This window comes from Salmo trutta, chromosome 13 (genome assembly GCF_901001165.1).
Source record: "Salmo trutta chromosome 13, fSalTru1.1, whole genome shotgun sequence".
Classification (NCBI taxonomy): domain Eukaryota; kingdom Metazoa; phylum Chordata; class Actinopteri; order Salmoniformes; family Salmonidae; genus Salmo; species Salmo trutta.
Genome location: NC_042969.1, coordinates 49,708,184 through 49,724,553, shown reverse-complemented (window position 1 = coordinate 49,724,553; position 16,370 = coordinate 49,708,184). Strand labels below are relative to the sequence as shown.

Genomic DNA, 16,370 nt, shown 5'->3' with positions numbered 1-16,370 from the left:
GTAGTGAAGTAAAATTTCAAGTTGTAAAGAAACAGAGAGTAAAAGTACAGATACAAAATAAACCGATATATAAACGGAATGTAGTGGAGTAGTTTAAATAATTTTTTTGTTAAGTAATTTACACCACTGGAATTGAAAGGAACACCTCAATTACCTCGACAAACCGGTACCTATGTATATAGCCTCGCTATTTTGATTTTACTACTGCTCTTTAAATATTTGTTAATTTTATCTCTTTTTTACTTAACACATTTTTCTTAAAACGAAATTGTTGGTTAAGGGCTTGTAAGTCAGCATTTCACTAAGGTTACACATGAAAACATGTTGTGACCCTGGTGTGACATTATTGAAGCTGTGCTGACACCTAGTGGGCATTAAGAGGAACTACACCACGCGCACACACTAGCCTTAAAACAGATGGGATGCTTTACATACGTTGCCCTTTTTTATTAGACACTAATATATATGTCCAATAAACAGACGTTAAAAAATCGGAATGTAAAGCACAAACGACTGGAAAGTTCTTCAAAAGCAACTATAGTGAATCAAGCATCTTTAGGTTACCTGAAATAGGTCAAAGCATATTTTATACGTTGTAATTTATTTAATCTTTATTTAACTAGGCAAGTTGAACTAAACAACATCGACACAGACACAAGTTAGCTGATATTTGGGAAACAGGATTAACACAGAGAGAACTTGGCAAAATACAATGTATGTTTCTGTAATACGAGTAGGCTGGTATATACAGTATCATCGGTAACAATTGTGTACAATCCAACTAGCTAATAAAATACTGGGGCCGGCAGTCACTAGGTACATTTCAACCATAGCGATTCCCTAATTGAAGCGCAACAGAGTTCACCAGCGAATGCAGGAACACCGGAAATAACAACTAAACCAACGAACGAGGAATGGTGGAGGCTACCAGAACGAAGAGACATTTTTCGGGATAAACGTGGTGAGTGAAAAACGTAATTACATAGCCCACTCTCTACCCGGTATCTCGTTCTACCGTTATACGACTTTGTATGCGTTGTTGGTTGGCAACCTTGACATTTACGGAGTTTTTGGAACGGATTCCTGTTGGAACGTTCCACAAATTATACCCACCCCCATTGTCACATGTAGTTGCCTTTTCCCTTAGCCTAGTGACAAAGTTGTCAATGGACTCCCCGTCCTCCTGTTTGCAACAACCGAAAACATAACGCTCGTAGATAACGTTCTTTGCTGGCTTAAAGTAATGTTCAAGAGCATCAAGAAAAGCTGTAGCGTTACCTTGCTGAGCTGCTGTTAGGTTCAGGTTGTGTTTGTATACGTGTCGGCATTCAGTTCCCATTATAGTCCTCAAAGTGGCAGCCACTACCTCATCGTCCTTTTCCCGAAGTCCCGTTGCTAGTGCATAGTCCTCCCATTCACCTCTAAACGTAACCCAGTTTGTGCTCCAATCTCCGCTGAGCTTCATAACGGCGGGAGAGGGAATGTTCGCTGCCATGTCTAACCGGTGCTAACAACACTGAAGCTAACTAGCAAACTCACTCTAGCTAAGGACAAGTCCGGCGAAGTTTTACTCAAATAAGCATTGTTGGGGGGTAAACCAGAACAGGTGACTCTAATTTGCGGAAAGCATGGTTAGTTATCCGACTCTGACAGCATGTTTGAATGTTAAATGACGAGACAGAGGCATTGATGCGAGTAACCAGTCTTGTTCAGTATATTGCAATACATCCGGGTATTTCAAGCACACCGGTAAAAACACTGGTGTTGCAGTAATTAACATTTACCAACAGATGGCAGCACTGTGCCATCTTACACCCATAACATTGTTTTCTCAGCTGTCCTTCCTCTCTCCTCGGCTGCTAAAAGTGTGTGACTGTGAGTGAGTTGGCTCTGGCCTCCCTCACGCATCTTTGGTTCATTGGTTGACACTGCGTGTCTGATTGACAGGAACAACAGGTGAGGCTGTTAGTCTGAGCAGACAGTCAGAACGAATGTGTGCGCTTGACCATTTAGGCCTATATTATTATTATTATTATTTTTTTTTTTCTCGTTCTTTGAATTTGTTAATTCTATTCATTTAAATATATATATATATATATATTCATATCTTATTTTTTTGTTGTTGACATTTTATAAATACATTTGGCTCTTCTGATATGCGAGCCGGCTCCCAACGTTCATCTACAAGAGCTGGCTCTTAGAGCCGACTCGTTCGCGAATGATCCATCACTAGTCCAAAGCTTGGGGAAGGGCAGGTGCGCGAGACAACTTTACCAGCATCATAGCATAGGTATCGATGAATCGTTGTGAAATGAAGTATGAGTGATAGTGTAATTAATGTGTAATAACTATGTAAAAAATGTATGAACACGTTCAATTATTACGTGACGTGCAGTCAAATTCAGGTCCTGATTGGTCAACAAGCTCAAATAGTGTTATATGACACGTCAAATAATGTTATTTTGACGTGAATCTTTTTTGACACGTCAATATGTAACGCAGTTTGGGTCTTTGCGTGTCAAAAAGGTACACGTCAAATAACATTGTGGAATTCCTTTCCTTCTTAATATGTTTGAGCCAATTAGATGTGTTGTGACAAGGTAGGGCTGGTATACAGATTTGGTAAAATACCAAGTCCATATTATAGCAAGAACAGCTCAAAGAAGCAAAGAGAAACAACAGTCCATCATTACTTTAAGACATGAAGTTCAGTCAATCACGAAAATTGCATGGACTTTCAAAGTTTCTTCAAGTGCAGTCGCAAAAACCATCAAGCGCTATGATGAAACTGGCTCTCATGAGGACCGCCACAGGAAAGGAAGGCCCAAGGTAGGGGTGGTATACTCTCTGCTGCAGAGGAAAAGTTAATTAGATTTAATTGCACCTCAGATTGCAGCCCAAATAAATGCTTCACAGTGTTCAAGTAACAGACACATCTCAACATCAACTGTTCAGAGGAGACTGCATGAATCAGGCCTTCATGGTTGAATTGCTGCAAAGAAACCACTACTAAAGGACACCAATAATAAGAAGAAACTTGCTTGGGCCAAGAAACACGAGCAATGGACATTAGACCGGTGGAAATATGTCCTTTGGTCTGACGAGTCCAAATTTGAGATTTTTTTTGTTCCAACCGCCGTGTCACGGTTGTCGTCGGTGAATGAGGACCAAAATGCAGCAGGTACGTGTATGCTCATTTTGACTTTTATTTAACTATCAAAAGAACACTCCAAAACAGAAAACGAACGAACAACAAAACAGTCTGGCAAAGCCTAGGGCTGAACACAGAACAATCACCCACAAATAACAACCACAAACACACCCTAATATATGGGACTCTCAATCAAAGGCAGATAGACAACACCTGCCTTCAACTGAGAGTCCCAACCCCAATCAACACAACATAGAAACACACTCACCAGACTAGACATAGAAATACATAAACATAGACTATAAACCAAAACCCCGGAAATACTAAATCAAACACCCTTTAACCAAACACACCACCCTGAACCACATAAAACAAATACCCTCTGTCACGTCCTGACCAAACTACAATACTAATTAACCCTTATACTGGCCAGGACGTGACACGCAGTGTCTTTGTGAGACGCAGAGTAGGTGAACGGATGATCTCCGCATGTGTGGTTCCCACCGTGAAGCATGGAGGAGATGGTGTGCGGGTGCTTTGCTGGTGACACTGTCAGGGATTTATTTTGAATTCAAGGCACACTTAACAAGCATGGCTACCACAGCATTCTGCAGCAATATCCCATCTGGTTTGCGCTTAGTGGGACTATCATTTTTTTTTCAACAGGACAATGACCCAACACACCTCCAGGATGTGTAAGGGCTATTTGACCAAGAAGGAGAGTGATGGAGGGCTGCATCAGATGACCTGGCTTCCACAATCACCTGGCCTCAACCCAATTGAGATGGTTTGGGATGAGTTGGACCGCAGAGTGAAGGGAAAGCAGCCAACAAGTACTCAGCATATTTGGGAACTCCTTCAAGACTGTTGGAAAAGCATTCCAGGTGAAGCTGGTTGAGAGAATTGTTGACCGGGGCAGCTGTAGCTGAGAAGAAATTTGACGAACTGACTTGTGGGGATGGTGGCATCCTATGACAGTGCCACTTTGAAAGTCACTGAGCTCTTCAGTACTGCCATTCTACTGCCAATGTTTGTCCATGGAGATTGCATGGTGGTGTGTGGCTGAAATAGCCGAATCCACTAATTTGAAGGGGTGTCCACATACTTTTGGTGATGTAGTGTAGTTTCCACCCTTGCAAAAATCGAGGAGTCGATTCGTTGCAGAAGTTGACTCCCCACCACTAGGTGCTTGTAGGTGGGGCTGAATTGGACTACTTATCTCAGTGCATCTTAGTTTTTCACCTATGAATGAGACTGCTTTATGGAAAGAAACACCATGACAACTCCACTACTGATGTTTGGTATGTGACCATCACTACCAAACTCTGCACATTTGCTCGAATTTGTGTGTACAATCTCTGGACTTCCTTTCCTTATCATTTGTTTGTTTCATTTGTGCAGTTCTTCTGACTCTACCCTGCTACAGCGCACATGGTAAGTGGAAAGCACTGTCATCTCTTGCATCTGTTTGTATAAATTAAATGGGGCCAGCTGTTGAGAGGTGTAGGGCCGTGTGGGCTACTATTCTGCCTCTCAGATTGATGTGTGTACAGTATACAGCAGAGATAGTATTGTAATGTGGGCTCCTCTTCAGTTACGATAATCCCCAGTGGAATTCATTATTACTTATTGTTCTGTGGTTTGGACTTGAGCGTTTATGCATCATTGGAGTAAAAGTATAATTCATTTAGATTCTAGGCAAAGACCCTAGAATCTATAGTCAACAAACAGTTACAGTCTTTTCTTTCTGCTAACAGTATTCTTAGCACCAATCAATCTGGTTTTAGATCTAAACACAGTACCACATCGGCCACTATGCTTGTTGTAAATGATATTGCAAATGCCTTAGATGATAGAAAGCACTGTGCTGCGTTGTTTGTAGATTTGTCAAAAGCTTTTGACACTGTAGACCATGCTATCCTTTTGAGTAAGCTGTCATCTATAGGAGTGGGCACTGATGCCTGCCGATGGTTTTATGACTATCTTAAAGATAGAACTCAGGCCGTCATGGTCGACGGGGTCAAGTCTGACCCCTTACAGTTACTTAAAGGGGTCCCTCAGGGTTCAATAATTGGCCCACTATTGTTCTCACTTTATATAAACAACATTGGTGATGATGTCAGATATTGTAAATTCCATTTATATGCAGATGACACAGTGATGTACTCTATTGCTCCAACAGCGGACCAAGCTTTAATGCAGTTGGAGTCTGATTTTAGGATACTACAGGTGTCTCTTTTACAGCTTAAACTTGTTTTAAACGCTAAGAAAACAAATGTCATGTTTTTTTCTAGGTCTAAACTCTCAGTTAGAAACACTTTTGTAATCACTAGCTTGGATGGTACTCAAATCAAACAGGTCTCTGCATATAAATATTTAGTGGTATGGTTGGATGATAGGCTTTCTTTTAAAAAACATGTTACTGAATTGGGAAAAAAGCTCAAATTCAAGATAGGGTTCCTTTACAGAAACAGGGCTTGTCTGTCCTCTGTAAATAGAAAACAAATTGTGCAGGCTACTTTTATGTCCGTTTTAGATTATGGTGATATTATCTATATGCATGCATCGGCAAACACGTTAAAACCACTGGATGCTATTTACCATTGTGCACTCAGGTTTATCACGGGTGATAGTTACAAAACTCATCACTGTATCCTATATCAACATGTGGGTTGGGCCTCTCTATCTGTGAGGCGAGAGCAACATGCTCTCTTGTTTATTTATAAAGCATTTATTTTAAAACTACCTCCATATATATCATCATTAATTTCCACTAGATATACACATTTTAAAACCAGATCACAGATGTGGATTACATTAGAGACTCCTGCGGTCTCCACAGAGTTGGGTAGGACTGCCTTTAGTTGCTTTGCACCTTATTTATGGAACAAACTGCAGATCCAACTTAAGTTAGACACTGGTGTCCCTTGCCCATTTCAAAAATGTTAAGGAGGATCAATATGATGTTGTCTGTGATTGTTTCTGTTGAATTGTGTCTTTGTTTTGTATGTTTGAAATGTTCTTGTCTGTATGCCTAAAACTGTACATGTCAACATGTTTACACAGGGCACAGCCGTAAAAGAGATCCAGGTCTCAGTCTGTTTTCCCTGTTAAAATAAAGATTTAAACAAACAAAAAAAAACAAAAAAATCCCGGTACGGGACCTATATGTGCACACGCTTGCTATATTATTACATATACAATCCCTAGTATTAAATCAATTGCATCTCTGTGGACATAGTTGTAAAGATTTGTCATTTTACTTTTAAAATGCATTACCTTTTATTGTGGCATAAACACAACCAGTTTTGATGTTTTCATCTGATTGTCAAACAGTCACTTCAAAGGGCTCCTTTACCAGGCTAGCAGCGCACATTCATCCACTTCCAACATATTTCAACCCTCCAAACAGTTGTGAATGCAAAGAGACATCTGTTACACAAAACACCAAAAAGTGTAATGATATTTGCCGATTGTCATTAGGCCAGAATTGATGTGTCCACTCAGGCGGCGCGTGAGTTTCAAGTTTGGGGAAGCTAATGTTCACCATAAAAATGCACCTTTATAATAAAGCATTACATGCGCCATCACATTTGCAGACGTATGTAAGATAGCCTGCTATTCCTAATGTGATCAGTGCATTGGATATTCATAATTTAGGCTAATATAACTCAATCACTGTAGTGGGGAAGAGTTGGCCTAGGCTATAGCAGATACATTTATTATATTTTCTTTGCACGTGAAGAATTTGGCCTTTATAAACACATTTCATTTCATTTCATTCACATTTTTGATTAGACAAATGACTAGGTGGTCTACTCTACTGACACTTACAAACAGATCAATAAAAACAATATCTGATTAGGGCTTGGTGGTATGGCCAAAATATCATGTCATGGTATTATTAATATTTTTTAACTAGGCAAGTCAGTTAAGAACAAATTCTTATTTTCAATGACGGCCTAGGAACAGCGGGTTAACTGCCTTGTTCAGGGGCAGAACGACAGATTTGTACCTTGTCAGCTCGGGGATTGCAACCTTTCGGTTACTAGTCCAACGCTCTAACCACTAGGCTACGGTGCCGGCGTAAAAAACAAGGTATTTTATGTTTTTGAATAATAAAAGTTATAAAATTGCTTTGAGTAGTGTGTGACCCTAGGCTGGCAACACATACATTCTATGTGATTTCAATGGGTCTTTCCCCATGCTGATTGTTTTACAGTATACTGTTCAATTCAACTTCAACTCAAAATGTCTGCTGGTGCCAATATCCTAAGATGGGCTTTAGGCCTACTGTTCGCTCAATTAAGTTGAGAATTTTGATAACTTTCAAGACAGATTAGAGTTTTTTTCATTGCCTTCTCTTTACAGCAATAGCCATTTGCTTTCCAAACTACATTACTTATACAAAAGTACTGTATGTGGACACTCCTTCAAGCTCACAGAACGGGACTGCCTAGTGCTGAAGCGCGTAAAAAAATTGTCTGTCCTTGGTTGCAACACTCAATACAGAGTTCCGAACTGCCTCTGGAAGCAACGTCAGCACAATAACTGTTTATCAGGAGCTTCATGAAATGGGTTTCATAGCCGAACAGCCTAAGATCACTATGCGCAATGCCAAACGTCGGCTGGTGGGGTGTAAAGCTCGCCGCTATTGGACTCTGGAGCAGTTGAAACGTCTTCTCTGGAGTGATGAATCACGATTCACCATCTGGCAGTACGACAGACGAATCTGGGTTTGGCGGATGCCAGGAGAACGCTACCTGCTCCAATGCATAGTGCCAACTGTAAAGTTTGGAGGAGAATGAATAATGGTATGGGGCTGTTTTTCATGGTTTGGGCTAGGCCCCTTAGTTCCAGTGAAGGGAAATCTTAACACTACAGCATACAATGAAATTGTAGATGATTCTGTGCTTCCAACGTTGTGGCAACAATTTGGGGACCAACACTTTACATGTTGTGTTTACATTTTTGTTCATTGTAGCTAGTTGAAAAGCGAAGTACATGTGCGTCAAGTATGGAAAATGTGTGCTAGACATCCGGCAAAACGAAACGTTTATTCATCTGGTGGACATCGGGCATTACTTTCACCCCTGTGCATCATGTACCTTACTTCCCTGACAGAGTTCTGCTTGTATAGGGATATCTGCAATCTACACTAATCAAAAATATGAATGCAACAAAAGTCCCCAGAAATTTTCCCAACAACACAAAAAGCTTATTTCTCACACATTTGGTGCACAAATGTGTTTACATCCCTGTTAGTGAGCATTTCTCCTTTGCCAAGATAATCCATCCACCTGACATTTGTGGCATATCAAGAAGCTGATTAAATAGCATGATCACGACACATGTGCAAAAAAAAATCTCATTCTGATTGTCAGGCACGTCGTAAAAAGTGGACCAAGGCGCAGCGAGTATCGTGCTCATCTTCCTTTTTTATTTGGATAAACGTGAACACTTAACAAAAATAACAAACAACGACGAAAAACAGTCCCGTAAGGCTACACAGCTATACATGGAACAACTACCCACAAACACAGTGACAAAAACCCCCTACTTAAATATGGCCTCCAATTAGAACCAATGAAGAACAGCTGCTTCCAATTGAAGGTCAAACCAAACCTGAACATAGAAATAGACTAAGTAGACATTCAAACATAGAAATAGACAACATAGAACATTACCCAAAAACCCAAGACACATAAATCAAACACACCCCTGCCACGTCCTGACCATACTATAATAACAAAATGACCCCTACTGGTCAGGACGTGACACTGATTGGCTGGGCCTAGCTCCCAAGTGGGTGGGTCTATGGCTTCCCAGGCCCACCCATGTCTGCGCCCTTCAAAGTCATGTGAAATCCATAGATTAGGGCCTAATTAATTTATTTCAGGTGACTGATTTCCTCATATGAACTGTAACTCAGTAAAATTGTTGCATGTTGTGTCTTTATATTTTTGTTCAGTATAGATAGTAAGTCAGTGAAATTAGTTACTCTAAACAGTATAGCCTTCTAGGGCATACTAATGAATGTGTTTTTTATAGTTGCTATGGAGATATTAAGCCTGCAGAGAACTTTAAGGAGCGCTAACTGCAGCCATAGGTACCGTTGCTTCCTGACATACCTTATTCAGTTTTTCAGGCATTTTATCATAGAATTATCTTATGCGTTTTATCCTAATCAACTTCAGTCACTAATAGGCAGTTGTAATATGCGATTTTAAAGCGATAAATTATTCATTGCTTTACAATTTACTTATTTTTTTTACTGTAAAGCAATTTACAGTTACAATATTTTCTTAGTGTGTGTTTTGCAAATATCACACTTAGATTAATAGCATGACCTGAGATGGAGCTTTTCACAGAATATGTAGCCAGGACATTGTCTTGATGTGGGGATGTTACTTGTCTCACAGGGCAGGTCAATCCTTTTGGAATTCCAGTCTCCGTCCATGCTGGGAAGTTCTACGGCACGTGAGTATAGCAAGTGCCCTTATTATCTCTGCTCTGGTTAGAAGCTGCCCTTGGGCCCAGATCTTTAGTGGGGATATGTAAAACTGACCTTAGAACAGTGTTTAGGGGCAACTTCATCCTACTACCTTTCTTTAATTAAGATGTGTCATCATGATGTAACTGTATGTGTGAGCATTGTGACTCCACTTTGTCTATGTCTAGTTTATGTGCTGCATATAGATGAAGATAATGCCCTCTAGACATGAAGATGAGTCTCTACCTTTCAGGTCTCCCAGAGATCACGTCTGCGGCGGGCTGAATTATGACGTTCTAGAATACACCTGCTGTGAAGGAGTACCTCATAACGGGGCAGGGCTGTCCTGCTGTGGAAACAGGGCCTTTAACCTCACCCAGGCTTCCTGTTGTGAAGGTGATATAGACAGTCGTATCTCACAAAATCTATTCACTCAAACCTGGTAACTGGGTTAAAATCATTGTTTTCTCAGCACCTCCTGAATTTGAATTGATATGCTGTGTGGGTGTTTATCTGTGATTCAACCGTTGCAGGTCAACTGACTCTGAATGTGAGCCAGCTGGTGTCAGATTGCTGTGGGTTTAGGGCCTACGACCCACTCAACCAACGGTGTTGTGACTCACAGATCCTAAACAGGACCCATCCCCATGCCAAATGTTGTGGAAAAGGTCAGTGAGGTCCGGTCTATTGACGTGTTTGCTGTCATCATTGATGATGTAGTTGTGTTTGTTTTATTCTCCCCAAAGGCATAAACAGAGGTGGTGTTGTAGTGTGCATTTCAAACTGTCTTTTTCAAACTGCCTATAGCAGGCAATATATTGTTACCCCACTCTGCAGTCTATTAAAGCCAAAAAAGGTGAACATGCTTGTGTTCCTTGCTAGAAACCTTTAGGTAGGTTAATATATAATGAAAAGAAAAGTTGTCGGAATGGTTCTTCATTGCACTTTTTATTTGTTAAATTTTCAACGCCTGTATTCACAGATGTCTTTCTCGAAATAAATGTAGCCTAGGCTAGAATATTCTGTTGTGTGCCTTAAACTTATTTGCACTGTAATTTATTTGGTTAATTTCGTACTTGTTTTGTTTACTTTATTGGTTTTGTAATTTGTAACCTATCCAAATGTAGGTTTATAGGCAACGTTTATGCTGACTCCCTGTGACAACATCATTTCCCAGCTGCACCTCATGGTTTCTATGTTCACTCACTCCCCTTCACAATGTCAAGCTTGTAACATTTGAGCACTTGAAAGCACTTCAGTGCTTCAAACAGTAAATCTGATCAATTGTTATTACCTGTCCCACAGACCTTTACGATGAAGACCACCAGCTTTGCTGTGGAAATATTGTCGAAGGAAGGAAGGTCCTGACCAAAATGTCCAGTCACCACCTATGCTGTGGAGACCGCCAGTTTGACCAGCAAAGCCACTGCTGCTGCTCTGAACCACTGTCCCCAGAGCCTCACAATGCAAGCTGCTGTACATCAAGTTCTAATGTTAGTGAAAAGCCAACCTGCTAGTTTTGTATGGCTGTAATGAAACTTCACATTATGATAGTGTGTCATCTTTGTGTGTATTTTGTTCTCTCTTTTTTTCAGCAGAGTGGAATTGATGCGAGTTCTCCAAACTGGTAAAGTTTGCCTTCATCCGTATAAAGAACCTCATACCGTCTCACTTTTCTTTATTCAATGTTCAATTCAACCATTTCATTAACAGTCAGGGTTTCAAATAATCATTTTGATGTCTTAGTTGCTAAAAGCCACGTTGGGGTGGCATCCGTTTCAAATGATGCGATATCATTTATAAAACGACCACTACATGTCAATAGATTTTAAATGAACTGAACATCTGCAGGTGTCAGGGATTGCTTTATTTTCCTTGTGGCTTTTGATCGAGGCCCGAGATATTGAATGGCCTGCCAACAAGTACAAGAAGGGAGTTTAACTGGTAACTCTTTGTCTGTAGAAAAAGAGTGGTGGAATAATTAGAAACGTGATGATTGTTTTTTAGCATGGTTTTTCACAAATATGCTTGTGTTTGTGTACATATACATATAATTGTATTGTTTGTTTATGTATGTGTAGGTGCATGTGTTTGTATTGCATCTCTCTCACTCTCTGCATGCCTCCAGTATGCCAGGGGAGAGGCCCTGTGGTCGAGGTGTCTGTTTTAACCCAACAACAGAGAGTTGCTGTGTGAACCCTACATCTCTCCAAGGGAAGCGTTACTTGCGTCACAAGACCTGCTGTGAAGGAATACCATGTAAGACAGCAAAAGGTGTCCAACTAGTTTTATTTATTTTTGTTTTTGTATCAGAGGCTGGTGGGAAGAGCTATAGGTGGACAGGCTCATTATAATGGCTGGAATGGAATAAATGGGACGGTATCAAACATATGGAAACCACACGTTTGACTCCGTTTCATCTATTCTATTCCAGCCATTACAATGAGCCGGTCTTCATATAGCTTCTCCCACCAGCCTCCTCTGATTCGTATGTACACTGAGTGTACAAAACATTAGGAACACTTGCTCTTTCCATGACAGACTGACCAGGTTGAAAGCGATGATCCCTTATTGATGTAATTTCTTAAATCCACTTCAATCAGTGTAGATGAAGGGGAGGAGACAGGTTAAAACCTCTTAGATGTAAAGTCCCATTGTTTATAAATCGATCTGTGGACCCCGTAGATCGAAATGGCTTGCATTGAGCGATAGCCCTGGTTCCCCCTGGCTCTTTAGCCTGTGTGACATAGGATGTGAAATCTGAAACCACTTGAAGCTGGGATGTCCCACCTAGCATTTCAATCACTCTTCTTACTGTCCATCAATTCCTGGCTAAACCCTACATCACAGCCACTGACAAAGCACATGCTTGCAATGGGGTTGGACCATGTCTGGAATGACACATAATCCCATGGACCTGTCCAAGCATTGTTGATATACGATTGTATCGTCAATTTATTTTTAAATAAATTGCCCCGGGGAGAGCGAGTCGTTGTGTTGCCTAGCAACGCAGTAAAGGATCTGTAATGCAGCCTGAGACTGCGCACAAACATGTGGTGGCAAAACATTGAAAAAGAGGTTGAACTGCATGTGAAGTCCTGGCCAGCATGTCAAGTGATTGGCACACCACCAAAGCAGGTCCCCACAGTCAGAAAAGAGCTAAACCGTGGCAGATCTAGCCACCTCGTAAAAACAGATTCAAATAAAATGTTATTTGTCACATGCGCCGAATACAACAGGTGTTCACCCTCCACCATACTTTACAGTTATGATGAGGTTTTGATGTTGGTGTGCTGTGCCTTTTTCTCTCCACACATAGTGTTGTGTGTTCCTTCCAAACAACACAACTTTAGTTTCATTTGTCCACAGAATATTGCCAATAGTGCTGTGGAACATCCAGGTGCTCTTTTGCGAACTTCAGACGTGCAGAATTTTTTTGGGGGACAGCAGTGGCTTTTTCCATGGTATCCTCCCATGAACACCATTCTTGTTTAGTGTTTTTAACGTATTGTAGACTCGTCAACAGAGATGTTAGCATCTTCCACAGATTTCTGTAAGTCTTTAGCTGACACTAGGATTCTTCTTAACCTCATTGAGCATTCTGCGCTGTGTTCTTGCAGTCATCTTTGCAGGACAGCCACTCCTAGGGAGAGTAGCAACAGTGCTGAAATTTCTCAATTTTATAGACAATTTGTCTTACCGTGGACTGACTTTTAGGGATGCTTTTGTAACCCTTTCCAGCTTTATGCAAGGCAACAATTCTTAATCTTTGGTCTTCTGAGATCTCTTTTGTTCGAGGCATGGTTCACATTAGGCAATGCTTCTTGTGAATAGCAAACTCAAATTTTGTGAGTGTTTTTTATGAGGCAGGGCAGCTCTAACCAACATCGACTAACTCGTCTCATTGATTCGACTCCAGGTTAGTTGACTCCTAACTCTAATTAGCTTTTGGAGAAGTCATTAGCCTAGGGGTTCACATATTTTTTCCAACCTACACTGTGAATGTTTAAATGATGTATTCAATATAGATAAGGAAAATACAATAGTTAGTGTGTTATTAGTTTCAGCACACTGTGTTTGTCTATTGTTGTGACTTAGATGAAGGTCAGATCAAATTTGATCTCAAATTTATGCAGAAATCCAGGTAATTCCAAAGGGTTCACATACTTTTTCTTGCAACTGTAGGTTAAACTATCGTCTGTCGCATCACGGTGTTATTGCCATCGACGATGTCTGTCAAACATCATTGATTTCGGATTTATATCGTAATATTGTCCAATCCCAGCCCTCAATCCTTACATCATAACACATTGAGTTTGATTTACAGCCATTCATCTAAAATAATTAATAGATTTTAAACAAAAAAAAACGTATGTTCGTCATAGATGGACAACAGTGATATGGGATGAAAGGCGGGTTCCTAACAAGTTCAGGAAGCCAAGCAAGAGCTCTGTGTGACGTTCACAGCAGTGGGGGCAAGAGAGACCTTTAGAAAATATGTACATTTCTCTAACACTAAACATACAAATATGTATTTTACAGTTATAAGGAAGGTGAAATCTCATAGTTAGTGGATTTATAATTGTATTATACTATATTTAGAAAGCATAGAAGTAATTTCAAGCTTCATTAATACAGTTTTGTTGAATAGGAAATACATCATATAAAATATTTCATATTTTCATATTTGTATCGTGTATGTACTGTGTACTTGAGCTTGTGTCCTGAAAAGTGACTACACTGCAGCAATTTATAACTATCTTTACTAGAGAGGTGAGATTTTAACGTTTCTTGGAGTATGCAGCATTACTAGTTATTGTTTATGGTCCTCTCATGAGACATAATTACTTTCGGAAATTACATTTTAGATTACATATAGTTACATTTGACTTTTTAAAGAAGGATTTTCCAAGCCTTGAGACAATTGAGATATGTGTGTGTATGTGTGCCATTCAGAGGATGAATGGGCAAGACAAAAGATTCAAGTGCCTTTGATTGGGGTATGCTAGTAGGGGCCAGGCTCACCGGTTAGTGTGTCAAGCATGAGTTTTAAGTGTCTGTCCTATATCTAGGAGATATAAGAAAGCTTAGGAAATATATATACAGTGCATTTGGAAAGCATTCAGACCCCCTCCCTTTTTCAAAATGTTGTTACGTTACAACCTTATTCTAAAATTGTTAAATTGTTTTTCAATCTACATCACCTTTGGCAGCAATTACAGCCTTGAGTCTCCTTCTGTATGATGCTACAAGCTTGACACACCTGTATTTGGGGAGTTTTTCCCATTCTTCTCTGCAGATCCTCTCAAACTCTGTCAGGTTGAACATCTCTCCAGAGATGTTCGATCGGGTTCAAGTCCGGGCTCTGGCTGGGCCACTCAAGGACATTCAGAGACTTGTCCTGAAGCCACTCCTGCATTGTCTTGGCTGTGTGCTTGGGGTTGTTGTCCTGTTGGAATGTGAACCTTTGCCCCAGTCTGAGGTCTTGAGTGCTCTGGAGAAGGTTTTCGTCAAGGATCTCTCTGTACTTTGCTCCGTTCATCTTTTCCTCGATCCTGACTAGTCTCCCAGTCCCTGCTGCTGAAAAACATCCCCACAGCATGATGCTGCCACCACCATGCTTCACCGTAGGGATGGTGCCAGGTTTCCTCTAGATGTGACGCTTGGCATTCAGCCCAAAGAGTTCAATCTTGGTTTCATCAAACCAGAGAATCTTGTTTCTCATGGTCTAAGAGTCCTTTAGGTGCCTTTTGGCAAACTCCAAGTGGGCTATCATGTGCCTTTTACTGAGGAGTGGCTTCCGGCCACTCTACCATAAAGGCCTGATTGGTGGAGTCCTGCAGAGATGGTTGTCCTTCTGGAAGGTTCTCCCTTCTCCACAGAGGAACTCTGGAGCTCGGGTTCTTGGTCACCTCCCTGACCAAGGCCCTTCTCCCCCCCAATTGCTCAGTTTGGCCGGGCAGCCAGCTCTAGGAAGAGTCTTTGTGGTTCCAAACTTCTTCCGTTTAAGAGTGATGGAAGACTGTGTTCTTGGGGACCTTTAATGATGAAGAAATGTTTTGGTACCCTTCCCCAGATCTTTGCCTCGACACAATCCTGTCTTAGAGCTGTAGGGACAATTTATTTGACCTCATGGCATGGTTTTTGCTCTGACATGCACTGTCAACTGTGGGACCTTATATAGACAGGTGTGTGCCTTTCCAAATCATGTCCAATCCAATGAAGTTGTAGAAACATCTCAAAGATGATCAATGGAAACAGGATGCACCTGAGCTCAATTTGGAGTCTCATAGCAAAGGGTCTTATATCTTATGTAAATAAGGCATTTCTGTTTTTTTGTTTTTTAATACATTTGCAATCATTTCTCAAAACCTGTTTTCGGTTTGTCATTATGGGGTACTGTGTGTAGATTGATGAGGGGGAAAAATCGATTTTATCAATTTTAGAATAAGGCTGTAATGTAACAAAATGTGGAAAAGGTCTAGGGGTCTGAATACTTTCTGAATTCTGTAGAATTCTATAGCAAACTAGTATTTTTTCATGTGGGTCATCACCATCTCTGTCCTCCCTCCTTCCCATCTCTCTAACCAGGTCCCTACAATGTTGCTAGCTGTGGCTCTCAGGTTTACAATCCAGATATCAACATCTGCTGTGCCGGACAGCTTTCTAATAGGGTGCTTGGGAAAAACCTGGTGAGTCCATTAGCCCACAGAGCTTAGGCCTACA

At 40.7% G+C, this 16,370-nt stretch overlaps 1 protein-coding gene across 1 annotated transcript in view; it reads left to right on the top strand.

Annotated features, from left to right (window-relative positions):
- The first annotated feature begins 4,274 nt into the window (after positions 1 to 4,274).
- The window catches only part of LOC115205932 (uncharacterized), a 28,755-nt gene continuing 16,659 nt past the window's right edge, over positions 4,275 to 16,370 (top strand). Inside the window, exons 1-9 of the mRNA XM_029772375.1 lie at positions 4,275 to 4,452; positions 4,553 to 4,585; positions 9,574 to 9,631; positions 9,898 to 10,040; positions 10,178 to 10,312; positions 10,950 to 11,137; positions 11,240 to 11,271; positions 11,773 to 11,903; positions 16,236 to 16,336. Of these exons, the coding sequence (XP_029628235.1) occupies positions 4,413 to 4,452; positions 4,553 to 4,585; positions 9,574 to 9,631; positions 9,898 to 10,040; positions 10,178 to 10,312; positions 10,950 to 11,137; positions 11,240 to 11,271; positions 11,773 to 11,903; positions 16,236 to 16,336 (861 nt within the window). The 5' untranslated portion in view covers positions 4,275 to 4,412. The remainder of the gene's footprint in view (positions 4,453 to 4,552; positions 4,586 to 9,573; positions 9,632 to 9,897; positions 10,041 to 10,177; positions 10,313 to 10,949; positions 11,138 to 11,239; positions 11,272 to 11,772; positions 11,904 to 16,235; positions 16,337 to 16,370) is intronic.